Genomic DNA, 27,145 nt, shown 5'->3' with positions numbered 1-27,145 from the left:
TCATGTTCTGTGTAGGATCCTCGTCAACCAACGTGCTCAATTCAGGAAGCAGTGCAACGCCTTCTTCGTAGACCTGGTGTCTACTGTGTGCTTCAAGGACAACTCTCCCCCCTGTTCTGCTGTCATACGTCATTTGCTGTCCTTTCTCATGGTGGAAGGCAACACTGTTCCCATTCTCAAAAGCAGCAGAGGTAGGTCACTCTTCTAAACCTGGTCACTATGTTTATGTACATACAACTATGTATCTGCTATTAAATATTCTTCGGTCCTAAATATCCTTTGTTTGTTGTTTTCGACAGATAATCGCCAAATTCTGACAAAGGTGCTCTCTCCTTTTGATGACTATGTGGATAAAAATCCAGTGGTTCGATCAGTGGTGCTCAAACTGCTCCTGAAATACAGGTAAGTTGCTGTGGTTGCACATTATGCACAGATTTCATATTTAACTCTGCCACAGAGGTTATGAGTTGTTTGTTTGTTTGTTTATCTGTTAGTTAGCAGGAATATGCTAAACTTGATGAACTTGTCATTTTTCTTTTCACTTTCTTTAACATTATGAAATAAGGCTTTTTTTTGTTTTGCGGACTAGTATTTATGAGTCTGTGCAATTTGGGTGGGAACCAAATAAAGATCTGGTTCTTGTGAATTTAAATGTGGTTTCATAAGAGGACTGTGGAGGTATGCGCTTTCAAGATTTTTAATGAGCTGCCCTGTTTTTCAAGCTTTGATGAAGTCAAAGGTTACCTGCAGCAGCATCTGATGGCGATTGAGCAGAGCAACATCTTAGAGGAGACGGACAAAACAGAACTTTACTGCTTGTACATGAACTGCTTGGAGGTATGCAAGAATTCCAATTTGACTCTGGTATTGCAGCTTGTTACACGGTGATACAGCTTGTGTTTACTTTTGACCCCTTTCCTTTCTACAGGATTCCATGTTAGAGAGGTTGCAGTTCAGGTCAATTGCAGACCAGCAGGTGTGTCTGCAAAATGAAAGTGCCTTTCTGACTGACTACCTGCAAGCACACGGTCAGTCTGCTGAAACAGCCACGGTGGAGTATCTGCAGCAGGTGGCCAGAGTGCGTATGGACCTGGATATGGCTGCCCGCCTCATCATAGAAAAGCTCAGATCCAAAGGTGTGTCACTGGGATGAAATGTCAGGAGTAGTTTCCTACGTAAACGTGTCAGGTGTCAACTTGCTTGTTTGTGTTTAAATTACTCTTCTTTCTCTGTTAATTTTAAACTTCCCAGAGTCCCAGAACGTTGATCAAAGTGGCACCACAGCCTTCCTGACCAGTGTGATGCACCTGTGTAAGCGAAGTAGAAACGATTGGTATCGTATCTACTTGATCCGTAAGATCTGCAGCCAACACGGAGTGGAGCTTGTCCTGAAACTCCTCCAAATGGATCAACAGCACTGGCTCTTCCCCGAGGAAGCTCTGCAAAAGGTTTGGATATCCACAATATAGTCATCAGTGTTACTGCCCCATTGAAGGCTGAATCATTTTCCAAATGTAACGATAGTAATTAACAACTGTTGCATTTCAACCAGAGAGAAGAAGCCACCGCGATAGACCGGTATCTTGTGTGTGGAGAAGACTACAAGACAATCAGAAATGCTCTTGCAAAGGGATTGATGGAGGGCAAAGTGGCCGGACTGGATGAGACTTGTGAGGTAATGTCGCATCACTTTCTCATTACTTACTCACAGTCATATCTCGGGACTCAAGACTCTCTTTTGCGTTGTCTTCCTAGGGGTGCAGATGTTTGCCACAGTTGAAAACAGTTTATCTTCTGCTGGCGCTGTACAGAGAAGTCACCGCTCTCTACGGAGAAGCCAATGTTTGCTTCCACCCGAAGCCTGAGGTAGGTCCCTACACTGAGACCCAGTGAGCGGCTCTGATACGATCCGACATGTTTTGTTTGTTTTTAACACAAAACACATTTGTTCTCCTGAGAGTAACTAGACCAAAACCAACCAAAGACAAGTGTGAACTGATTTGATTTCCTCATTCTGTACAGTGCTGCCATGTCCACATGCTGTTTTAAAGTTACTGAAACTGACAATTACTTTATTACATCTTTGTCACCACAGCTATTAGAAGTCCTGGCGTCCTACATTCAGACCTCCAAATTCCTTGGCAGCCGAGCGGTGAAGCCGTTTGCCTTGGCTCTGGTGAACAATCAACTCGGGCACTTGACTGTTCGTCCTCGGGCCTCTAGCATCCAGTATGTGCTGGTGGAGTTGACCATTCACCTGGCTGCTGTCTTGCTCTGTGGGAACCAGGGGATCTTAGCCCCTCTCCAGCAACTTAGCACAGCACCTGCCAACATGCAGGTATGTATAATGTAAGCTGCTTTCGCTGTTGCCAACTTTTCCTTCTCTGAAGTGAGTTGCATGTTTTTTTGTTGTGTGTTGGATACAGGCCGCCTTCTTGCCCAGCATGCCGGAGGACATGTTAGCAGTGGCTCGACAAGCTCTGCAAACGGAACCACTGCAGTGGTACTGTAAGTGAAAAACAAAAGAATTACACCATTGAACATGTGAAATATGTCAGTTGAAAATGCTATTACAGCCGAACACTCATTTTTTATTTACTTTCACCATAGATTGTCCAAATGGTCACCCCTCCACCATCGGAGAGGTATGTTCTGTTCAATCTGACTCAGAAGTCTGTGAGTTTTCCCAGTATATTTGTCATTCTTCTTTTGATTTGACTTTCCTCCTATTTATTCCTCTCTAGTGTGGCCGGCCCATGCAAACAAGTCGCTGTTTGGACTGCAATGCTGTGATTGGAGGAAACAACCACGTCAATGCGCCAGGATTTCAAGTTGCTCAAATTCAGTAAGAGGCCGATAAGTTAACAATTTAAGAGGAAAAATGTAATAAAGATGACAATTGATTATAGCTTGTTTTATTGTTGTTTGGATTTATTTATGCGTTTTCTTCTGACAGGGGTGACCGTACCCAGACGGGCCACATCCTTGGTGACCCAAGTCGCAGGGACAATCCAGATATGCTGGACACGAAGAGCATTTCCCCTTTTCCCTTCAACATTGTGCGCATGCTAACTCACATGGCCATGCTGCTTGGCGCCTGCAACCACCCACAGGTAAATAATAAGTACAGTTTCAATGCAGATCATTCTACCTCGCAGCATCTTCTCAAGTGTTTTAAAGGAACACTCGTAGGAGACTTTAACTTGTGTGTCCTCAATACAAATCCCATCATTCTAGTCATATTGCGTTGTTGATATGCTGCTCAGAGGAGGGAGTATGACCAGTTAGTTACTGTGCTTGCTTTTCTAGTCCATATCTGCCATCATCAAGCCAACAGTCGCTGACCCGGGAGCTTTTCTACTCGCCCACTTGCGGAAGGACATGGATCATCTTATCAGATCTCTGGGCAAAGGGACAGACGACACGATCAGCACTGTTCACCTGCTCATCGACAGCCTCCTGGAACCTCATCAGCAAAAATGTAAAGAACAACTTAACCGAAAGCTGCAACATCATAAAACCACTATGAAACTATTACTAACATACCAAGATAAAGATATCTGAATCTATGTGGTCCCTCTAGAGGCAACTAAATACCAAGATCTGTTGACCTTTCCTTGCTGTGTATTATATCTTCTGTTCACTGTTGCATGTGGGACAGTGACAGAAGAGGAGACAAGTGAAAGTGTGCCCTCTAGTGATCAGAAACTGTACGGGGCCATTTTGTAATTCAAGTCTAACAGGAGATGTCAAGAGTGTGTAACGTTTAAGTCATTTGAAGTCATTCATGTAAACAAATGTAGAATTTCTAGGTCCCAGTTGTCCTTTGCAATGTTACTTGTAGTTTTGCAAATAATCCAAGCGGATATGGTGATGTTACTACTCTGGTAACGTCCAGATTTAAAGTATTACTTTCCACTGTTAAAATCCGCTGGTCTCCTGTTTCAGGGCCTGTTCCCTACGACAATGATCTCACCACCAAAGAGGCTAGAAATGGATGGGAGGTGGAAGTGAGCAATGCCATCATCATACCTCAACTGAAGGTAGAAATGTTTGTTTTTTTTCTTCTAAAAGGGAATAAATAAAGCAAACAGGATAATATCAGTAAATAATTCATCCTGTTTGTGAGAGATCTGCATATAACATGTTGTTTTCCTCTGTCGTCATCTCCTCCTCAGGACTTAGCTAAACGGCTGAATGATGTGAACGAATTCATCCGGGCTGACTCCCGTGTCTCCGCCAATCCAGTCATGAAGCTCATGTTCGGCGATCCTCGTCTCTTCCTGGCCTCACTTCCCTCAAATTCTCTGATCCATGTTTCCGCAGTGTGGAGCTGCAGGGAGAAAGTGTCTCTGCTCACCCTCTCTTATATTGTAGAGCAGAACGAAGGCAAAGACACCCTGCCTGTGCTCTGGAGATTTCTGCATAAGGTAAGAAAACAGTGGCCAAATGCACGTCCACTTTTAAAAGACAGCAAAAGAATCCTGTGTCCTGCTGATAGAAAAGTGGTTTATATTCTGAATAAAATACTTTATTTCGAAGAGGATGCATAGTAATGTATTGCATAATGGCTATAGAATTTGTAAAATCAAGATTTATTAAAAGACTAGTGTCAAACATTATATACTCAAATAATTATTATTTAGTACATTATTAAAAGAAACCTAAAAACTTGTTTAGATTAGTAATGGAGATTGTGTGTAAATTGTAATGGAGTATTACAGTCCCTTAAAGGGGAAAGAAATACAGCGATTTTGAGGAATAATCATCATCATTTTATCTTGTTGAGTTATTCTTTAGTACAGGTTTCACTAATACACAAAATACTTCATCTTTTGGCACAGCAGTGTCACATTTTCCGTATCAGGACTTTGAAAAGATTAAGGAGGAAACATGACTATTCTGAAGAAAGAACCACACAGGCTGAGTGGAAATTGCCTCTTTTGTGGAGGAGGAAATGTTTGGTCGTGGTCGACTGCGAGATTATGTTTGGTTCCATCTGCGTGATGCTCAAGGAGGTTTCATAGTTTCTCAAGAAACAATGAGATTGGTTCAAGATTTTGGATCCAGGGGTGAAACACTGGTTCCTCTTGCTGCTTATTTGCGAAACATATTACAACTTTTTCTTGTTAAATTAAAACTTTATTCTCAAAATATTATGAGTTTTTCCATTAAATTACGAATTAATTCATAATTAGTTTTCTTCAATATGGCCCTTATCCTCTGTCGTACATATTTAATTTGTGTTAAATAATAACAAATAAAAATAAAAAAACTAACCACTGGGATCATACAGTTAAATTTCTGTGGCTTCAGTTATTTTTTTAAGGTTCGGCACAACACAGTTACACGAGTTACACAACACATTTTTGCGATCAACCATTAAACGAGCCACTATCTTTTATTTTGTCTTTAGGAAGCAGAGCTGCGGCTGGTGAAACACCTTCCTGACGTCCTCACGCTGCAGAGGGATCTGGTCAAGAAGTTTCAGAACATCACTGAGCTGACTTTTGGCTCCATTGCCGATTTCCTCCACAGTCAGAAAGCAGGTAATGAAACTAACTGTCTGCACCAGTGCTTCTCAGCGTTTTCAACCGTATGACTCATTTACACAAGAGATGCACAGTTCCACACAACTCCTAATTACCGCTTTCTCGGAAATGTCATAGTAAAATAGCTGGCAACACACGGCTTAAAGAGCCGCCTGCCAAGGAGTGAGTTGTTTTAACCTGGGAGGAGACAGTGATTGAGTGGTCTTGAAGGAGCGATCTCTTCCACACGTGCGAGCCACTCGAGTGAACAACTTGTGTTTTCTCTTTGTTTGTTTTTTTATGTTTTACTGTCAGTTGACCTGTGTACATTTCGAAGGACATTTACAGTTTCTTCATATGTGCAGTTGCGCTGAAAACCTGGTATGACAAACACATCAAAATCTTCTTGACGACCTGGAATCAGCTCAGAGTGTCCTTGGCAACCAACGGTAAATATAAACACCAACACGCCACTTCCTGTTCAACAAACACTGCTCTGTCCTGCTTTGGGCTCTAATGAAACTTGGATTAAAAATGTCCAGGTGAGATTAAGATCCCGGCCGAGTTCTGCGAGAAGGACCTGGACCTCAACAGTGACTTTAAGGTGCTGTTACCACGGCGACAGGGCCCGGGCCTGTGCTCTACGGCACTTGTCAGCTACCTCATCGCCCTCCACAATGAGCTGGTGTACTGTGTGGACAAACACACTGGAGAGGAGACCAGGTGGGGGCGCTCATGCCACATTTATCTCACTTGTACATGTTTGACTGTAGAAATACAGCTTGTGAACTTCTTCCCTGGATGGAATATTAGTGTATTGGTTTAACTGAGATTGCTAAAAGGAGGGTGAGATAATTTGTGGATTTTTAAATGCATAGCAAGAAAGAAAGAACAGAACATGTCAGTTTGCAGCTTTACTATAATAAGGAGACACTGTCTCTTGGGTGACCGGTGTGTGTATCTCTTCCCCAGCTACAAAGTGAGCCCTGCAGATCTGACGGAGCTGCATGTGATTCGGTATGAGCTGGAGAAAGACCTGATGCCCCTGGTTCTCTCCAACACCCAGTACAGCATCGAGAGAGGCCAGGAGACGATTCATGAGTACGACCTGCCCAAGATCCAGCAGCAGATTGTGTCCCGCTTCCTGCTGGGAAAACCTCTCATCACTCTCAATGTGAGCAAATGACAAGCAGAAGTAAAGTACTGTGTCATTCCCCCGAAAATCGTGCAAAATTTGTGAAGACACTATTTTCCTTTTTTTTCTTCTTTACCACAGGGTATCCCAACACTGGTGAACAGACATGACCGCAACTATGAGATTATCCTGAAGGATGTAAAAACCAAAGTAAAGCAAGTAAGTCTGGATTTCCCAGTAGCCCACTGGAGCTGCCATTTCTCACATATGACCCCATGTTGCTGGAGCTAGCCCCTCGTGAGTGTCTACAATCTGTGTCTGTGTGCCGACAGGATTCTCTTCAGACTCTCACCCTGTTCGCCGTGGCTGGCGAGCTCCACTCCTACAGCGAGGTGTGTGAGGCCTTGTCCAAGCTGGAGGTGGCCCTCGGCTTTCTTGCCATGACTGGGGGAGAACCGCAAATGCAGCTGTCTTGCTACCTGGAGGACGTTCTGCAGATGGGAAACCAGTTGGCCCCACACATCCTCAAGGTCGGCCTAACGGAGGCATTTTTTTTTCTCTTTCATATCTTCCTCTCGCTTCCACACAATAACCAGTCTGGACAGTTTTGTTACTCCCTGAGTATTTTATTTGTCAATCAACAAGGTCTTAATTTGTGTGGGTCTTTTTTATGCACTGAACAAACAACTTACTTCTCTCCCTGTTTGGCCTGCAGGCCCTGAGCGTGTGCTGTCTGAAGCACTGTGTGGCGCTGTGGCAGCTGCTGGCTTCACTCAAATCGGAAAATATGCTGCGGCTGAAGAGGGTAAAGCATCACACTGCTGCCAACATACAGATACAGATGATAATAATATTTATAGTAGCAGTAGTAGAGATGTATGATTTAATGATGCATTTTAGCCAATATGGGTGGCTTAATGGATACTTGTTTATTTCTTCCTTCCCTGTGTTCTTCAGGATCCATTTGTTGGAGTCTCAGAACAGTACAAACAGGCTCTGGGCGAGGACGAGCACAGGCTTCTGACTGGCTTCTTCTCTAAGAGCAGCGCTGACACTTTCCTGCTGGAGATGCACGAGTTCCTGGTGCTGGTTCTTAAAAAGCCTGACGCACCTGACACCTACAGGCCTGACTGGGGGTAAAACCAAATGTTGTTTATTCATTTAGTTGCAATCCACTGACCCCGTTTTCAGTTACAGATAAAGTGATGCTCAGGTCTGAGATTTAGAGAAACTAGTTGCAAAATGGATGTGTTTTTTTCCCCAAAATTTAGGCTAAAACTTTTATACTAATAATCATACAATTTATACAAATGTATTTTGTTTGATTAGACTTTATAACAAAGATAATTTCTATCCTGTGAACCTATAAAGACACAGAGTTGAAACATTATACCTCGGTTAATAATGTAAGGTGCCAGGCATTCAATCAATATATGTTTTAATTAATTTAAACGTACAATATGTAACTTCAGTCTCTAGAGGTCTCTTCATTAAACATTGAGGCTGTTATATTTTGTTACTAGTGTGTGTTTGTGTATCGTAATTTGTATTATCACTATCTGATCACGGATTTTAAGGTCATGGTTTGTCTCTTAAAGCTTAAAGATGACCCTGGTGACCTACATGGAGCGGAAAGACATGGACATTCCCCCTGAAGTGGAGGAGCTCTTCCCAGACGAGATTCTCCTCTCCCACTATGTGGAAGCCTGGAAGTTCATCGTCGCCTTCAAGCAGGAGATTGGCCAGAGGCAGTGACGTGGGTTGACTTGGTTTCTGCCTTCTTAATTGAGTTGTCATTGAATCCCTCGGACGAGCGTTTACCATCATGACAAACTCACAGGTTTGAAGATGACTGTGTGATATAATCAGTATCTTACACACATTTATGCAGGGATGTGCCTTTCAGTAGGAGCACTAATATTAAACTTCATGGTGCCACATGTGTATATTTTACATGCTCACTTATAGGAAACTTTCAACTGTTCCTTTTTGGACTTTCTCCTTTTCTATTGTTTTCTTTTTTTCCTACATGTACAGAGACTCTGTTCATTCCTAAAGTCTTTGCTTGCACTTTACACACTTGTACTGTGAATTTGTCTGTCACGATGAGGCGGAAAGAATCAGAATTCTACTCAGGTACAAAATGTGGAAACTTAATCACTCGATCTTTTCACGTCCCTTAATTCAACGTTCTTTTGTGTTGTCATTTTCATTTGTTCTTTGTATCATTGTCTTGTCGTGTTATGTTGTGTCGCCATGTAAACGTTGCACTTTCTTCCACTTTTTAGATTTGCTGACTTTAAAGATTATAAAAACAAAAACACCGTTGAAATCAGATATTTGTTCATTTCGATTTCATTGACACTTAATAATGATGAGCATCCATTGAAAAAAGATGTTAAAATATATATTTCTTACAATAAAGTATTGATGTCGACTTTGTGTGCTTGGCTGCGTTTTTTTGTATCATTGGATAATACATAAATACTCCTGTAACCAGTGCATATTACTAATTTATTTATCAGATTATTTGTTAAAATGATATATCAGCATGGGCCTGTGTACTGTGTGTTTTTGCTGTGCTGTAAATGCTCTCTGCTGCCGTCGTAGACAAACTGGATCATTTCCTATGTCGACTATAAATTAGAATCAATTAGTTAAAAATCTTCTTCTTATAATTCCCATCGTGGTGTGGATACAGTTGTTATTCAGTAGATTCTCAGCAGTGTTACTGCTGTATGTCACGGGTAAATTGCTCAGTATTTACATGTTACATCACTGCCGAACGCCAACAGAGGCTGTCCATGATGGAGGGCCCAGGAAGTGGCTGCCCGCCTAAGGTTACGTGACTTTCTGACCCTCTGTTGGTGGGAGCGCAATGTGTTTCAGATCAGGCTGATGGAAATGATAAGGACAAGACTGCCGCTGGACGGCTCCTTAATTCGATTTCCTCTATACCACAGCAGTGTTTAGCACAACAATGACAAATGGAAGCATGCGCCTTTTAAAGTAAACCATGCCAGCGACCACCCTCTGGGACTCTGCAGAAGGAGTAAATGATATCCATAAGAGAAGTCATAGTCTATGGGCGGTACGGTGGTTAGCACTGTCCCAGAAGGTTCCCAGATCGAGTTCCGGTTCAACCGGGGTCTTGGCATGTTCGCCCAGTGTCTGTTTGCGTTTTCTCTGGTTAGTCCGGCTTCCTCCCACAGTCCAAAGACGTGCAGATTGGGGTTAAGTTTGATTGGAGACTCTGAATTGATCATAGGTGTGAATGTGAAAGTGAATGGTTTGTTTGTCTCTGTGATACATGGCGACCTCTCCAGGTTGCAAGGTCAGCTGGATTGGCTCCAGCTTCCCCTGTGACCCTCAAAGGATAAGTGGTATAGATAGTAGATGGATGGATAGTCGTAGACCATTTCCCTCAAACACCTTAAAAGTTTTACTCGCTTGCACGATGATACATCTCATTATGACCATCGGACAGATCCGTAGACCTTTTCCATTTCAAGAGGCTGAAAACCAACGCCGGCCGTCAGCACATTCCACCGGGGCTAAGGTGATGCTGATGCCCCGGCCTCGGCGCTCATTAGCAAGTGTGGAAGTACTGTACATGTGGTTAATAAACACACACTAATGGGTCATGAGGCGTGATTTGCGAGACTCAGTCCTGTACAACAAGCCTCAGTGAGCAAGCTCAATCACTTTTGCTTCCACTTCTGTAGGCTTCAAAGCCAACGGTACAAAAGGAGGGAAACAACGAGGCCAAATTCTTTCTCCTGCTCACTGTTTTGTTTTGTTTTATTTGTCTTTGTCTCTTGATGAGGAGGAATTAGGGGCAAAATTGCCGTGCATCATGGCTCACACTTAATGATATTCATGCATGATGGACACTCGGGTTGGGATCAGCTGAGCCGCAGTATGTTGGCTGTGTCTTCAGAACTTTCAGTGCATTGTTAAAGAAGTCTGCTCCGAACATTTCCAAAGAGAATTAGTCTGTAGGACAATTCCAGTTCAGACTATGTGGTCTACTCCTCCTCAAACCTGTTGCACCTTCAGGGACCACTTGATCGTCATTACTGTGCAAAGTGACTAAGCAGGACTTCACTCAAAAAAACGTGTTAAAATAACTGAGACTAACTCAAAACCGATGTAAAAGTCGTTATTTTTAAATTACCTGGATTTGTTTTAAAGCACATTTAAAACAAAATCAGTTTCCCCGGTGGTCTAATGGTTGAAGACAAGCTTGATTTGAATGTGGCCAGTAAATCTGGTAATCCCAGTTTTGATCCACATGGTTCCTGTTGCTCTCTCTTCTCTGACCTGTTATGAAAAATGCAAATCATTTGACAAAACAAGAATTAAAAATCTAACAATGTCAAATCTAGGTCAGCAATGTGAATCAGTTCCCTTCTCGTTATATTTGTCCTGAGCCGCTCCTGTGTATCTTTTTACCTTCGAGAGACGCCCTATGAACTTTTCCAATTCCCTTAGAATAATATAAAGTTCACCTTCGCACTGTCACTGCGCCTTGATCTGTGGAGGAGCAATTCAGACTTTAACCCTTCGCAAAACAGCCTCAGATATTCATCAACTTTACACCTCGGGGATCCGATATCGTTTCGCAGGCGCCGTCGCCAGCCAGTCGCTCTCGGGCCAAGAGGGAGCTAAGATTTTAATGATTGCAGCATGAAATCAGTGCTCTGTAATACCCCTGAGACCCCCGGCAAGCACAGCACAGCAACGGGCTACTGTATTTTCTATGGGGGCATTACATTTGCTTTACCGGCGGTCTGGGAAAATGTTTTCTTTAAATTAGCCCTTCAGGGTGCTGCTGTTATTGCATTATTATCAAATTAGTGTATTTTAATTACTACGTCATCTGAAATGTATGTGCCAGTGGGTCACGGTGGGGTGAGAGCAGAGACCCGTGTCCACGCTCTCAGGTTCCCCCCCCGGCTCTGCTGTGCAATGCTGAGAGAGAGAGAGAGAAAACCCTCAGCAAGCACATCTGTGAATTATATTAACTAATTGTGTGCACTTCTCCCTGCACTCAACACTTGGGTTGTCCTCCAAGCACAAGGAAGAAGTTAAGAGCCCTGCTGCCATGTTGTTCTATTAAATACGTGAAGAGAAAATACAATTACTGGTTAAGTGGGAACATACCACATGGGATTATGTGAGGCGCAGCGTTTCAAGATTTCAGAGTGATTTGATTTTTCGCCGTGTGCACGGGCAAGTTTTCCCAGCGACACCGTTCAGAGACGTGCACGCAAACAAGAGGGCGGGAAACAGACGACGGCATCGCAGAGAACATTTAATAAAGACTCCTCTGCATCTAGAATTCGCATGCATTTAAAAATGTTCAAAAACATAAAGTAGAAAAGATCGGTTCTGATTGGAAGCATGTGGTCTTCGGTTGCTCCATCTGATCTTCTCCCATGTATGAGCAGGAGAAGGCAGATTAGCTACAATATGATGGGACCTTCACAGAGTCCCTGCAGATCCAGGTGGAGCTGAACTTACCTTGGGCAGAGAAACTTCAAAATTTGCCCTGATTCATTACCGCAGCTTGAATTTCGATACCAAACCGTCTGCTACGGGGCAGACAGCGCTGCCTTTGGGTCCTGGAACAATAATACCACATATTGAATCAGATTGTTATGGTAAGATGAGTGGGTGTTTGAGAAGCCCAGAAATATGTCGAGCATTTCCCAAATAATAGGGTTACGTTTCAGGTAGTGAGTTACATTCACATTGTTAAGAGGCTCGTGTTGCTTTCCCCGACTTTTGTTATGGTAAAAAAAGGGCGCTGCATTAAGTCGAAGGCGGAGGATACAAACCAGACATGCTCAGCTGTGCATTTTGTTTGAAGACAAACAATATGGGGCACTGGCTCAAGCCTGGGAGACTAATACTATACTGCAAGAGAAAGGGTTTCTTCTTTGTTCAATTGTGTCTCCTTTCTTTTCTTGGTGGTCATGTCTTCTACAGAAGATTCCTTTGGAGTCCTGGGTTCATTTTTGTCTCTCCCAGGATCCAATGGAAGCCATCTGTAGATACACTATTCTGCACGTTAAGTAAAGCTGATCATTTCTCGGGCTGGAAGTCCTTTGGAGCTTTCCTGCAGGAGCAACACATTAATCACCTCACGATTTTAGTCCATATCTCACAGGACAGTGGAGGGTGAGTGAGTCTAACCCATACACTGTATATAAAGATGGATGACACGACTGATCCCCTGAGGTGGAGCCAAATATTCTGAACGCCTCCTAGTGACTGGCTGCAGAATAAACCCTGCATCCTCTATGTTAACAGATGGGACACAGACCAAACAAGTACAAGTACACGTTAAGTGAATTTCGATGTTTGTGTTATTTGACACCATAAAAACAGGACGAAACATCACGATTGACGGGTGAGACGGACTCGCGATTGGTTGAGCATGTGTATGGGCTTCATTTTTGTACAAGGGGAGGAAGTAGAGACATCTTGTCCATCTTTATTTACAGTCTATGGTTTAACCTGACTTACTGGCAGCTGCACTTGCATGGACATAAACCCTGGTGTGAACAAGTAGAGCAAAGACTGACCAGCTTTACAAATATTATTTCCTCAGAATACTTGGGCGATAACTTTCTGCCAATGTCTTCTTATACCAAACAACATCACACTATTATTGAAATGGTAATGTTGATGCCATATATCCTACGTTCCAAGATGAAATGATATATAAACTTCAACTTAACTTTATTTCGCAGAGGTCTACGTGTGACCAATCTCAACCCTGTTTCTTCGAGCCCCTCACCCACCAAACTGCAGCAGTGACTCATGGGCTGCCGGGCTGGGACACCGGGAGCTGCTCTTCTGTCTTTCCCAGCAGATATTTCTTAAAGAATTACCACTTCACTTCTGCTGCCAACAGGGGTATAAGTCTCTGTGCCACATATGCCACACAGAGGAAAGGACGTAGGCTTTTCTTTCCTTCTGGCCTCACATTTAAACATCTAAATTTGACTGAAGGTCTCTGCAAACCTGTTAGGTCCCCACTCTTCACTCTGACTATACGCGCTTGCAGTCTTTATACTTTCAGGTTTTAGTCATAAATGTCCCTAAACTGTTGTTATGTAAGATTTCCAGAGAGTTGTCAGTGTAGAGAGTTCATTCTTCGAGGGGTTTGGGTCTTGTTGCGCGTATGAAACACAACGAGGATCAGTTTACATCAAGGCTGAGAAATGCCTTCGGGTTTTTCTTTTTCAGCTTGAAAGATAGAAAACAGTTTCTGTCTGGCACACAGCAAAGCGTGTTATATAATACAATTAAATACTGTTCTGTCTGTCTCCTCTTTGTCGTCCTCTCCCCCCTTGTTTCCTTTCTCTCACATGCCTCCTCTTTCTTTCTCCGTTGCTTTCTTGCATCTCCCTTCATTCACTCTCTCCTGCCTTGTTGTCTGTCGGCCTTTGGCGGTGAGCAGATAATGACTGTGCGAGAGGTTTTGTTTACCGTGGATACCGAAGGATTAGAGTGATAACTACTGGTGCCAGTGTTGTGACAAGCCGAGGAAGCCTTCCACGGTTAATGGAGGTGCTGACAGTTCTCCTGTACGAGATTAGAGAACTTGGATTTTAGTTTGCTTTTCTCCACCTGGTGATGAGAGAGTAGAATAAAAAAACAAAACCCCAGAGGGACAGGGTATTCCACAGCCTGCATATGTTATGAACATTGGCTTGTTCATGCTTCAGACTTTTGTTAGCTGTAGACCATGAAACACAGACTGTGACGTCACTTTATACCTTGACCTTTCACCTGGGTATTCCCTGATGCCCGTTGCGGCCCACGGAGCGAGAAGGTTCTTCTACCTCCGACTGAACTCTCCTGTGGTTATGGCCCGGGCGGGTGTTGAGTTTCACAGCGCCTCTCTTCTTGGCCCCAGCACAAATACACAACACCCTCTCCGATTGCACTTGATAATATTTATCCTCAATTATAATTCCTCAGATATGGATTCTTCGGCGGAGTACAGTGGCAGCAGACAAAGCGGAGTGGCCTTGAGCCCCCCGATTAGGCCTTGCTGAGGTGGACTCCTCCATGAACCCCAGACAATTCATGTTCTCTTCAGCAGTGGGGCAAAATAAGCAATGCAGCCATTAAGAGCTCCGGTGCAGTGGTGAGACTTTGCTGTATATTTGTCCTTGTGATGAGTGCACGCACTGCTATAGTGACACGTGAAACCAGCAAGGATACACGCTAAGTGCCACATGTTAGGGGTGGTCGGAGTTTAAATAAATCAATCTTCTTGTGAGCCGCGGCCTTGTCTGCATTAAACCCCCCCCCCAACCCCAAAACAAGGCCGAGTCAAAGGTGTATTATTGACTCCAGTTGAACAGGCAAACACAGAGGAGGCACAGATTGGTTCATCTCACGTCCACAGGTGAGAAATGAATGTGTTTTAACCCTGGTAAAGACTCTCCTCAGCCTCAGCCTTAATATAAATGCTGCTGGTGAGTGTTCAACGAAGTTTGAAGGCAGACGGGAATCTCAAAGTGGCAATAAAATTAACTCTTTGTATTAACGTGGAAAGTGAAGGGGTTTAAGGTGAGCACGGAGTTGCTGGTCTTCAGTTTCCCAGGGTGCGTGTCCAAGGTTAAACCTGACATATGTGACCGAGACGTTCCGCTCTGCTACAGAAACTGAAAATAACGACAGAGAAAAACTTCTTATCTGTTACATCTGTCATGTTCCTTGAACAAACATGGAGGCCATATTTCTAACCCGTTTTCGACCTGTGAATTTGCAGCCTAGCGCTCCTGCCACACTGGATGCGTGACCGACCCATGTACGTTGTGGAACGTCTAGCTTATCATTTCGGCGCCCATGTTTTCAGGGTCTCGATTATTTCCTCCAAATACTGCGTGCAAAGGTAAAAAATGATCGTTCACGATGGTTTCAATGTCTATCTGTTCAATCTGTAACAAAGTATTTGCAACACTTCCTGTGTCTGTTTCAAAGTAAAAGAAACCATCTTCTTTAAAGAGTCCATTCATTTGTTTTAACAAGGTTGTTATTATTGTTGCCAAAGTTATCGAAATTTTGTTAGAATTTGCACAAAATGTGGATGGAAATCAACCTATTGAAATTTGGTGCAGAGCTTGGGGCTATTTATTTTCCTCAAAAGAAGTTTGAGTGTGATTGAACACCAAATCAATCAACTGAAAGTCACATGATGGAAAAAGCTATATACTGCAACTGGTGATTTGTAGATTCATAACCATGAGTGACCCCTTATGGGCAACTGGGCATGTGATCCATTATTATATAAAAATATTGCATTGTATTGTGTAAAGTTACCCAAAATATCATGTTAGCCAACAGTCAAGCAAATGTACTTGTGACTGTGAAGGAGACTTTTTGGTAAATATCCAACCTCTGTTATGACAATATTAAACTTGGCCAATCAGGAAGTATATGCATCCAATAATGTATGGACTTTATTGCTTAAAAGTGTGGCACCTCATCCGTCTTGAAATCATCCATCTCATTTCTGGTCAGCCAGCATTAAATACAAGCTGGAGCTCTTAGTGAGGATCAGCCTGTGATTTGTTGGTTGTCTTGGCTATTAGAGATGGCATCAGAGGATCGAGGATTTTCGAGCAGGGGAAGTAGATGGAAATAATGAGGGGAAGGAACAACTGCCAGCGCCTGCTTTTTTAACCTGCACACACATAGAGAGATCTGTGTGTAATAGTGTTGTTACTGGCAGAGCCTATTTTGGGCAAGTCAGCGCTACCCTGTGATGCCCAGGAACGACATGCATGTCATTTCCTGCCAGGGGCAGTCATTTGGTTATTACTGCTGCTCACTGGCAGCCTGCTCATGTTCTCGCTCTGATTTCCAAAATGAAACATGTATATTTTTCTTGTGTCGACAGCAGCGATATTTCCAGGCAAATCAAGATTGCGGTTCAAGAAAGTTTGCGGGCTCAGAAAACTGTAGTTTATAATGAGATATATGAAATGTCTGAATCAGACCATTTATAAATATTCTCCAGAAGTGCTCTTGGCTTTGAAAAATAGCCTGTTTACTCTATTGCAATGCCCCAACGGGATGGATTTCCAAAATGTACACATAGAGCTTACACAAACAATACACACTAATTACGATGTATCTAGAATTACATGAATTTCAGCTGGTGATAACAGGAAGGTCACATGTAATTAAATGTTATAAATGAGCGTACTGACTAAAATGAATGCTGTTTGAATGTTCTGTATCTAAAGTAAATCTGCTCCACCTTTTTTTCCCGAATGTTATTTATAGAATTCATTGGCCTGATGGGGCCACTGTCGGCTTACGTTACACTTACGCTGTTGGAGAGATGGTTCGTGTGAAGTCCGAGGTTCAGCTCGGCAACGTTCAGCGAAACAACTTGAAATGGTTCAAATACTTTGTGAATTTAGATTTTTACAAAGCAGCGTGGAACTTCTGTGTAACGTGCTCAGTCTTTGATTAACCTTAGTCATCAGAAGTGTTTGAAAAGTGGAGTTTGGAAACGATTTCCCCGACTAAACCTTGTGTAACCATCGACTCATACCACACAATTTACCGCAGAGTTTTTTCACTTGGTTTTTCCACTATTAAGAAAAAAAAGCTAAACAAAAGTGACTGGCAAAAGAAAAAACCTTGGCGTTTTTAAAAGGCAAGTGTTTCACCCTCACACGGCCCCACAGCTGAGCATCAGTATTCCACAGCCATCAGATAGTTGGCCTGGTTGATGGCACAGCCGGTGCTGTGGGCTGTCAGCCAACAAAGGACTAATGGCTAAATTATTGGCCGCAAGCAGCTGGGCCCAACAACCGATAGACACGATCGCACGAGGGCCTACGTGTCTGGACTCGGTGCACTTTTAAAGTCACGGCGATGGAAGAAGAGCAACAGTGAGAATGGCAGGGCACCTCTTTGTGGTGTGAAAGGAAACATTCAGCAGGGGAACAGCCCTGAGATGTCAGAATACACTCCTAACTGCAGAGGGGAGGAAGGATCGTATGAGCTCCTTGACCTGAGGGTCTCATGTTCAGCTGTGGATAACAGCAATGAGCTCATAGCAGCAGATACCATGAAGTTTGAGTATGAAGCCACATACAGTGGGGCTGATTATAGTAATTCCCCCCTTTTTTAAGAAATTCTGCAACTTCTGTAATTCACACTCTTGATTTTCAACTTTTCATTCATCGTTAATCCCACAGCAACTTCATAGTGTGTGATGTATGCACTAAGCTCTTGACATACACAGTTAAGTGTAGCCGTTATCTCGAGGCAGGAGGAAACACGGGTCAAACTGCAGTTTGTGTCTCAGCGAATGGTTTTATCAGTCGTGATCCCCGGCACTGCCTCGATGCTCCCGGCCGAGAGGATGAGTGGCGCTGGAGGAGGAGCAGGCGATAACCTGGGGAAACCTCCCACCCACGCAGATTGCACCGGGCTGTCTCCTAACTGGTCCATGTTCAAGGTCAGCGCAGCCCGTCGTAGATAAATTGTGCAAAATGTGCAACTTTGAATCACTGTTACATTGTGATTGATAAATAATTCACAGCCATGCATGTGAGTTAAAAACAAACCACAAGCACCTGGTATTTTGTTTGGGCCTTTAGGTAAAAGTGTAATTGTGACAATGTCTGGACTGTTACTTATAACCAGTGATTATTTTCTTATTGTGGCCACTTTAAATAACAATAACTGGTTTAGAACCTTGTGTCATTTACACTGTGGGATGTGGTCCATCGACAAAGAGCAAAGAGAAAATGTGTGCTTATTAACAATAATCATTTCCACTCATGTCTAATATCAGCATCTTCAGGGCTGTTTCAATGGACTTTGGAGGCCCCCTGGCAAAAGGGGCCTATAGGGGGCCCAACACGATTGTTATTGTGGACTCACATAATCTGCTATTCTCAGGGGCCCATTCTCAGCTTGTATCTTTACATATTATTGGATGGAAAGACATTTATTCCAATAGAAGGTGAATGACAGTCATCAAACCTACTTGATCAACATTGAAGTTGAATTTTCTAAAACTGTGAAAAAAACAAAGGGACCAATTAAAAAAAAAAGAATTGTGCAAGAATTATTTCAACAAAAAAAACATCAATATGTCATTTTCATTCTGGAAAGTCAAATATTGGTTTATTTCAATATTTTGTGATTGTTAGGATCCAATAAATCACTTATTTCTTCATGCAGTGTTTGGAGATGTGATGTTAGGGGATCATTTTCCTTCCGTCTCATCCTGCTGAGTTTTTTGTTGCTCTGACAAAAGAAATCATTTTAAGAAATCACAGTATTCATACCAGTTGGCTTCACCCACTCCATATCCCATATTTAGCTGTTGTAATTATCACATGGATAACACATCAGCTTTTAGAGTATTGTGCACCGTTACATGGAAAACAATTTAAAGATTCCACGGAGAGGAGACGAGCAGTTTGTCATTTCCAGGACATTTAGACACGTCGGTAGATCCTCGTCAGTCCTCCGGGTCAAAGTGAGGACTCGGCTGCTTACTATGTCATACCTTGACACCGGACCAAAAGCTGGTCAACCATGTAAATCCCTGACATACATTATACAGACGATCTGAAGAATAACATTAATAAATCTGGTAATGGGCATTGGGGGAGGGAAGGAGGCGGCTCGGAAAATAAAGAGAGACAAAAATCAAATAAGTATTTCATTTCCTTTTGAACTTGCGGAGTAGCCTCGGCGTGCGCCTGGTTTGCATCACTGTGTGATGACTTTACCACACAGCCTCCTGCACCCCCTTCAGACCCATCCATCTGCAGGTCTTTAGTGCAGATGAGCAGACAATGAGGGATCAGAGTTTATGCCAGAGAAGTGTTTAACATACTTTCCTCCTCACTGCGGCGCAAGAGCCGCCATTTAATCACTTGTCACGAGGAAAGAGAGAGAGAGAGAGAGAGAGTGATACAGGAAGAGTCATTCAGTTTGTGTCCTTTCCTTATGCTGTCATAGGATTTATGTCACCACGGCCCTCGGCTCTAAAAATATCCTGTCGATCTGTTACTACCCTGCAAATCATTTGAATAAAGAGCCATGAGATCTCAATAATTCAACATAATGTTAACATTCAGGATACTGGTGTAACATCTGAGAGCTCCCCAGAGTTCAGAGAAGCCATCAGAGATTTATATCTGTTTGTACCTATACATCTCCTCTCTCCTGCACTCCTTATTATCTTGATCTATGAGAACAGATAATTTATCTCCCCCATTTGTTATCACTGACAGGACCCATTCCTCCTAACACATTAAATAAACATCAGTCTCTTCAGTTCCTGCAGCACACATGAAAACAAACAAAACACACACACACACACACTCTTATGTCGCTGTTATCAACAGAAATAAGTGATTCTAATGCTGTTTTTTGCAGCCAGAAATAATTCTTGCTGACTATTCTTACTTACGTCTAATGACGAGAACTAGCCCTTGTTTTTAATAGCTTTTTATTTATGTAATCGGGTTAGGGTTAAAGTTTGGATTATCTTAATTAACACACACACACACACACACACACACACACACACACACACACACACACACACACACACACACACACACACACAAGCACAGGTTTTCACAGCTAGTCGGATTTTGCATTGACTTCCTTTCATTGTAGACAGCCATAACCAAAACCTTATCCCTGACCTTAACCATGACCAATTCCTGCCTAACCCTAACCTTAACCTAACCACAATTCACAATTTACCACTTACCTTAACCAGGACCTCAGTAATTAGGTTTTGCCTCATTAGGACCGGGCTTTGGTCCTTATGAGGTCTACTGGTCCTGACTAGGTCAGTGCTGATGCTGCAAAGGGGTCCAAAGAGGTAACAAAAAAGTACACATGCACATGCACACACACACGTACACATGTTATTTTTGTTTTTATTGTATATTCACATTCAGTTATTCCCAACCCATGGCTCATGTTCCGCTGACAGAGCTTCTATTAACAAACAAAATAGACATTTGCTCTTGTTTTTTCAGTTTCTTTGTCTGCTAATCAGCAGAGATGTGGAAAGGTTGTTGATGCTAATGCTGCGCGGCAGAGCCTTCCGACGCGCCGCTGATGGACTGTTTGCTTGGACAGTGCCGCCGCGATTGAGAGGCGATGACGGCCAGAGGGAAGTTGTCAGTCAGAGTTGGCCGGTGCTGCCGGTGCTAACAGGTGTGAATGTGTCACCGTCTCCATGTCTGTAGCTGAGCTGCATGGAAATGCACATGTTCAACAGCTGCAGGGTGTGCGAGTGTATGTATGTTTGTGTGTGTGTGTGTGTGTGTGTGTGTGTGTGTGTGTTTATGTGTATCCTCATGGTAGGGTGGTGGGATTATTCTCTGAGGGAGGAAGTCCTGAATACCTCCCTCTATTTTCTGTCAGCGCTGCAGCTCCTCAGGGTTTTCTGTGCTCCGATATAGTGAACCAATGTGTCCGCTGAATTCTTCCCCAAAAGGTGAACGGTGTAATGACCTCGGACGTGAGAGTCCAGAGGTGACAGGAAGTGCTGGTCACCCTGTGTGTCCCCTATGAAAACCAGTCAGCCGTCATGCTGGCTCTTGTTGGCTCTTAGGAAAGCCAACTTGACTTCCTCTGTGTCGGCCACAAGGAGCTGTGGCTTTTCAGCAGACTTTTGTAATATGTGGTTTTAAGATGTGGCCAGTCATATCATCTACTGCACTGGCTGAGCTCAGAGAAACATCAACTCGAGCCCTAATCTGTGCAGATTGTGGTCTGCGGTCCTTATCTTGTTGTTCTAAAGCCAATGCAGTGCTATTCATGACAGGCAATAGTGCTCTGAATGAAAAATGTAGATTTTCTGATCATCTACACTATCTTGCATAACACTCCTGACACTTGTGTGGCCACAGTAACACTTACCGTAATTGCCTTTGCAATCTGTGTTGGCGATGGAAACTTCCAGTGGTATATTGACACAGCATCTCTCTTACCAAGCGGACTGCAGCGTGATTCTGGATGGCTGCGCGATGCCAGAGACGTCAGCCTTCCTAATCATCATCGCATCCTGGCGAAGATGGAGGACGGGGGGGGGGGATGATGGCCCGCCTGCTGCTGCAGCGTGCGGCCACAGCATGGGACAGCATGATGTAATCTGGACTCTGGGGAACTCCTCCCTGTGCTCTGCCCAATAGAGCTTGGCAGGATCCATGATGACTGAGGTCTATTTTTTTTATTGCTGATGCGTAAACCACATTATTTTTCTGCCCAGGCGTTACAGTGGGCAACTGCCAACCTTTTGCATCTTTGACGTCAACATTTGTTTTTGTTTTCACGTACGATTTTTTTGCTACGAGTGTTGAAATTCATGCATTATGCTCCGTCACGTCCAAGAGAGCCAAGTTACGACACACAAACTACACTTTTGGTTACTTTAAATAAGTTTGTTTGACAGAGAGAGACGTTTGTCTTGTTTCAAACCCCGTACTTGCCACAGCCAAAAGCTTGATCAGTAAATTGCATGGCGGATAGATTTACCCTCTAAGCTCCCTGAAGACTGTATCCTCCAATCCATCCCCTGCAGCATTACTACAGCATTTCTGACTATTAAATAAGACACAGATACTTACACAGAAAAGCTCCATCTGATGTTTTAATCTTGATTTTCCACGGACCCGTTGAAATTCCAAAGGCTTTTGCTGACAATGTATTATTCTCTTTTTTCCCCAAACATCTGTTAAGATTTACTTTGGTGAAAGTATTACTGTTATTTATCTTGTTCTTTCTATGTAGAAAATAATCCTTGTTGCTCAGCAATAAACTAATGGCATTGTTCATGCATCAACACCTAGAAGACAAATACAAAGAATATGCATGGTTTGATCACCTTGGAAATCTGATGAAGAGGACTAACGAAGAAGATCGGCCCTTCAAACACAAATTTCACTTATGGATTTTTCCCTTTAACTGCAACGAGTGCTGAGCCTTAACTGTTTAATAATGCCTTATAAACATTGTCCTTATAAACACTGTCGCAATATGTCTCTGTTGGACCTATGGACATTATATTAATAGACAATAATAATGATATACAGATCAGAAGTCCCTATGTGTGTGAATGCATGAAACACTTGGATGTTAGAAACTTTCTCTTTTAATCCACAGGAGGTCTGATTTTATAATTTAATCTCAATGTTTACTGCTTTCCGTCAGTATGAACAACTGTCCTGCAGTACCCTCGCTGATCTAGTGATGGCAGTCTGGCTCCATTCACACCGGTGCACTGGACCCGCTTGGCAAGTTTTTAAATGGGCTTCTGTCCCAGCATGTTCAGTCCAGGAAAGGGAGAATTACAATAAGTTATTAAGATGTATTGACACCAGATGTGCCCTGCCCCTGTTCTACAGAAGGGGCAAAGAGGTGCAGGCACTAATTGGCCATCTGACCAGTCATTTACACATGCACGTATGAACACATAGGCACACATGCGTCTCTGTAGCCTCATGCTTGCGGTCTGCACAAATACACACTGATTTCATGGAGCATTCAGCATGACCGTGTACGAGGCAGAAAATCTGACAAAGCCTAGATGAGGAGTGAACAAAAATGCAAATACCATTTAGGTTTTCCTAGTTTTAGTAATTCTGCAAAGTCCCGTGTGCATTCACAAATAAAACACAAGACAAAACGACTACAATAAACACACAATATACAATATTAAAGAAAATTGAATTTACATGAATGTATATGGGGATAACAAATATAATTCCACACAACATAAACGTCATTATATAAAAACAAGGTTTAATGCCTCTAGGAAACTGTTTTCCAAATGGATAATGTTAAATTTTAGATTTAAGTCCATTTATGCTTCTCTGGTCTTCTCACGTTTGAGTTGTGCATTTTCGAGAGGGTGTTACCGGCCTCCCACACACTCAGCTGTAAACTCTGACTGTTTCTTTAACTGAAGGCAGTGCAGGGTCACAGGTTATCAGGAAAAGCCCCCTCTCTAAGATGATGTCACTGATAACCTCTAACAGACTGAGTGAGGTCCCCTCAATATAAACACAAGCCGAAAAACAAATTTCCCTGCCATGACACACATTTAGATTTTGCCTCAGGCTGTTTGTGTAGATCTTCCGCCACCGAGGCTGTCAGTCAAAGTGCAGTATCTGGCTTTGATCACCACTGATGTTACACCGACCCTCGACATCAAAACCCTCTATTGTTAAAGACGTGCAATTATTTCACACTTGCTAACTGCCAGAATCCTGGAAGCACACAGGTAAACAGTGGATGTCTGACCACCTCAACTGACCGAACGTCTTCAGCGCACTTTGACATAGACTGTATGCACAGCTGTACACATTTTTTGGAACTGAACAAACACTCTAATTGTGTCGTTGGGTGATCAAACTAAACTGAACATGCTTTTGTTCAGTTACCTTTAACAGCTGAGGACACACACACTCACACACAACAGCATCTGCACAAAGACGCCTTTTTGTGCTTTGTCTTTTTTGTCCAGTTTCTGTTTGTCTGTTTGTTTCTCACTGGTAATACAGTCCTCTGTACAACAGAATCGAAGACCTGCAGAAACCTTTCCGAAGTGTAGATGAACAGCAGCTATACAGTAGTTACTATTAGCAATACAATTAAATAAAATGCTCATTGCACATTTACAGAAGTTTTGAAAGTATTATCAGTCGCTGTCATTGGATTATTTTGCGTCTCTAGGTGGCAAATTTAGCAGAGAAACTACTGTAGGGATCTGCTCCTGTGCACGAACGCAACATTCAGGACACTCAGCGGGGCGTCTTTTTTTATTGCCAGTAATATGGGCTAAAATCATTTGTTCAACAGTAGTTGAAAACCTCCTTAGCCTCTAGCAGGCAGGAGGGGGCTGAGACTTGGCCAGTGTTAAAACAGCAATGTGGGCCCAAGGTGCCATTAGTGGCTGTGGAGCAGCTGGAAGTGATTCCAAAAACATGGCGAGGAGCAGGCAGTTTAAAACCACATGGCTTCGACTGGGTTTTCACACTGTTCTTGACAATTTACAACTAATGGCTCCACGCAGCCCCAATGCGACTCTGTTTGCGCTCGACGAGAAAGACAACAACGATGACGGAATCAAAGTTGTGCGAGCGTGTTTTAACGCGCAGCACAGCAGCAGGGCTACTGTATCGTAGGTGTTAATGGTCTTATGGAGGCTATATGATCCCACATGGAGAGTGAAGGAAGGCCATCTGCTTCCTTTCTCTGACTCCAAGAGAGAGAGTTTTGGGTGTCCAAAAGCGCTGCCTTGATTTGGATGTAGATTCAACACTGGCCAGATATATATTTTTTATTGAAGTATCATTTGTGTATTTAATGTTTACATAAATCTGTTGAGAGTTATTAGCAGTTGCACCTTATGAGTCAATGTGCATTTAGAGCAATAATCTTTCACCCACAGATATTTGCCTTTCTAGATACACATTTCCCAGAAGCTGTGATTGAAATTGCTGAATGCAGACATGTAGACACATCTCTATTTTTAAACAGTCAGATTTTATTCAGCAATTTTTTACCTGATGGAATTCTTGTACATAATCTTGTGCCAGTGGAAATCACCTAATCATTCTCCTCGTGCTTGTCCTTTGGGGATTGGCTGTCTCTCATACAGTAGAGAAGGTAGACAGGCATGTTTAAAAAGCCCACCTGAATAAACTTCCTGTGCTATCTGCTCTCATTATGGGATTATCCCTCAGGAATTCTTATGAATACAGCAACGCATTCACAGATACACACGTGGGCACTTAGAAACATGCACGATCACAACCGCGCACACTGTTTTGTTAGTTTTGTGCAGCATTTCGAACATGTTGTAACTCTGAGTAGGCGGGCACACAGCAATGCAATATTAACAACAGCTCTAAAATTACACATGGCTGCAGGGAGAGTTTAAAACCAAACAACAAATGGAGAAATACATGCAGACTCATCCTTCAAATTATGTACAACCTCTAAATGCACCCTGCTCTTCTGGCCAAAACTAAATGACCATTATTCAGTGTTAAATTCACCACATCTAATAGGCTATGAGCAAGATTGAATTTATCAGATTTGCGATGTTATTATCCAATCTGAAGCGAGAATATTTTCTTGCCCAACACACAAACAGGCTCTCACTGTAGGTTGAAGTGAGGGCGGTGCGATGTCGCCCAAATCAGCTTGTTGTTTCCATCTCTTTGAAAATAAATGGCCCTAATAGCACATAAACGTAGCCTGTTTTGCTAATAGCTGAACTGGCTGTTTCATCCACAGGTCAGAGAATTTGCTCGGTATCCGCGTGATGTCTATCTTGAACGTTTGCAGTCCATTTGCACAAGGTCACAGTGATTAAAGATTCGGAGTTGTGCGTTTTAAACATTGTTCTCTGCAACTCAGGAGCTCAGAGCCCTGCCAGCGGTTGTGTCACCGGCTATGACTCTCAGATCTCAGAGTCCGAACACTTGAGTGGTTTCAACTCAGGCCACCAGTCTTTAAAAACACAGAACAAGCTCAACCTGTGCAAACATACGCAATATGTTGTTCTGTGGTGAACAATAGAGAATATTGTAGATGCATATGGAAAACACACATACACGTGCACATACAAACAGGTTTCTGGTTCAATTTCAGTACCAGGTCAACTCTGAAAAACCTTTAAGTCTTTAACTGTAGCTTGAAACCTAAAACAACATCAGGCGTCCATATCAGCAGAGCACCCCCGGCCGCCAGCAGCAAACCACTGCTGAGCGGCTGCATCTTCTGGAGGGATGCTGCGATTGTAAAGCTAATCCTCAGAGGCCCGCACTATAACCAGACCGTGTATTTCTTTCTCAGAAAGAGGCATGCTGATTTACATTTATGGACCATGGCAGCCTTACAGTATACAATCCCACTGCATCAGTAAAAAAACAGATTTCTGCTCTATGTGCAAATGTTTGCATCTCTGGCATCAGTGCTTTTATTGTATCCCTGTCAGCACATGTGAAACAGATAAGTACATGTTTAACTTCTGAAGATCCTATTGTGAAACATGAGGGATGTTATTTTTAATCTCCTTTTGTACATTTAGCCTCAAGTACTTTTTCTAACCACAGACATTTAAAGTATTTACTTCCTGTGCAGAATCAGAAATTCATGCATACACAAGAACTTGCAGGAAATTACAAATGCAGGTATTTGTTTTTGTGCACCTTCAATATAAAGTCACCCAGCATAGAGGCAAGCTGTGGTACTTCGGGAGAAAAACTATTTTTAAGAATGAAATATTGTGTATTGTTGTTAGATTTAATCCAAGTGCAACAAACTTTTATGATTAAAGCAACAATGAACACCAGATTCCTCTTGAAAAGCACACACACAGAAAATTTGGGGCATGAGAATCCAGGGTCAAATATTCAATTTAATGTCATAGAGTTCA

The 27,145-nt window shown here is 42.8% G+C and overlaps 1 protein-coding gene across 3 annotated transcripts in view; it reads left to right on the top strand.

The window, feature by feature from the left end:
* The window catches only part of rnf213a (ring finger protein 213a), a 30,586-nt gene extending 21,483 nt beyond the window's left edge, over nt 1-9,103 (top strand). For all 3 annotated transcript variants that reach the window (XM_047343804.1, XM_047343803.1, XM_047343802.1), the window contains 24 exons: nt 16-191; nt 300-402; nt 723-837; nt 929-1,136; nt 1,252-1,448; nt 1,553-1,675; nt 1,756-1,866; nt 2,096-2,338; nt 2,427-2,508; nt 2,611-2,645; nt 2,745-2,845; nt 2,957-3,113; nt 3,310-3,481; nt 3,949-4,043; nt 4,179-4,430; nt 5,417-5,549; nt 5,897-5,980; nt 6,074-6,254; nt 6,504-6,705; nt 6,808-6,885; nt 6,999-7,196; nt 7,382-7,471; nt 7,624-7,802; nt 8,265-9,103. In XM_047343804.1, coding sequence (XP_047199760.1) covers nt 16-191; nt 300-402; nt 723-837; nt 929-1,136; nt 1,252-1,448; nt 1,553-1,675; nt 1,756-1,866; nt 2,096-2,338; nt 2,427-2,508; nt 2,611-2,645; nt 2,745-2,845; nt 2,957-3,113; nt 3,310-3,481; nt 3,949-4,043; nt 4,179-4,430; nt 5,417-5,549; nt 5,897-5,980; nt 6,074-6,254; nt 6,504-6,705; nt 6,808-6,885; nt 6,999-7,196; nt 7,382-7,471; nt 7,624-7,802; nt 8,265-8,421 — 3,472 coding nt within the window. In that variant the 3' untranslated portion in view covers nt 8,422-9,103. The remainder of the gene's footprint in view (nt 1-15; nt 192-299; nt 403-722; nt 838-928; nt 1,137-1,251; nt 1,449-1,552; nt 1,676-1,755; nt 1,867-2,095; nt 2,339-2,426; nt 2,509-2,610; nt 2,646-2,744; nt 2,846-2,956; nt 3,114-3,309; nt 3,482-3,948; nt 4,044-4,178; nt 4,431-5,416; nt 5,550-5,896; nt 5,981-6,073; nt 6,255-6,503; nt 6,706-6,807; nt 6,886-6,998; nt 7,197-7,381; nt 7,472-7,623; nt 7,803-8,264) is intronic.
* Nucleotides 9,104-27,145: the final 18,042 nt, after the last annotated feature.

The sequence above is a fragment of the Hippoglossus stenolepis genome, chromosome 16 (assembly GCF_022539355.2).
Source record: "Hippoglossus stenolepis isolate QCI-W04-F060 chromosome 16, HSTE1.2, whole genome shotgun sequence".
Taxonomy (NCBI): Eukaryota; Metazoa; Chordata; class Actinopteri; order Pleuronectiformes; family Pleuronectidae; genus Hippoglossus; species Hippoglossus stenolepis.
Note: the sequence above shows the minus strand (reverse complement) of the source record. Positions and strands in the feature narration are given on the sequence as shown.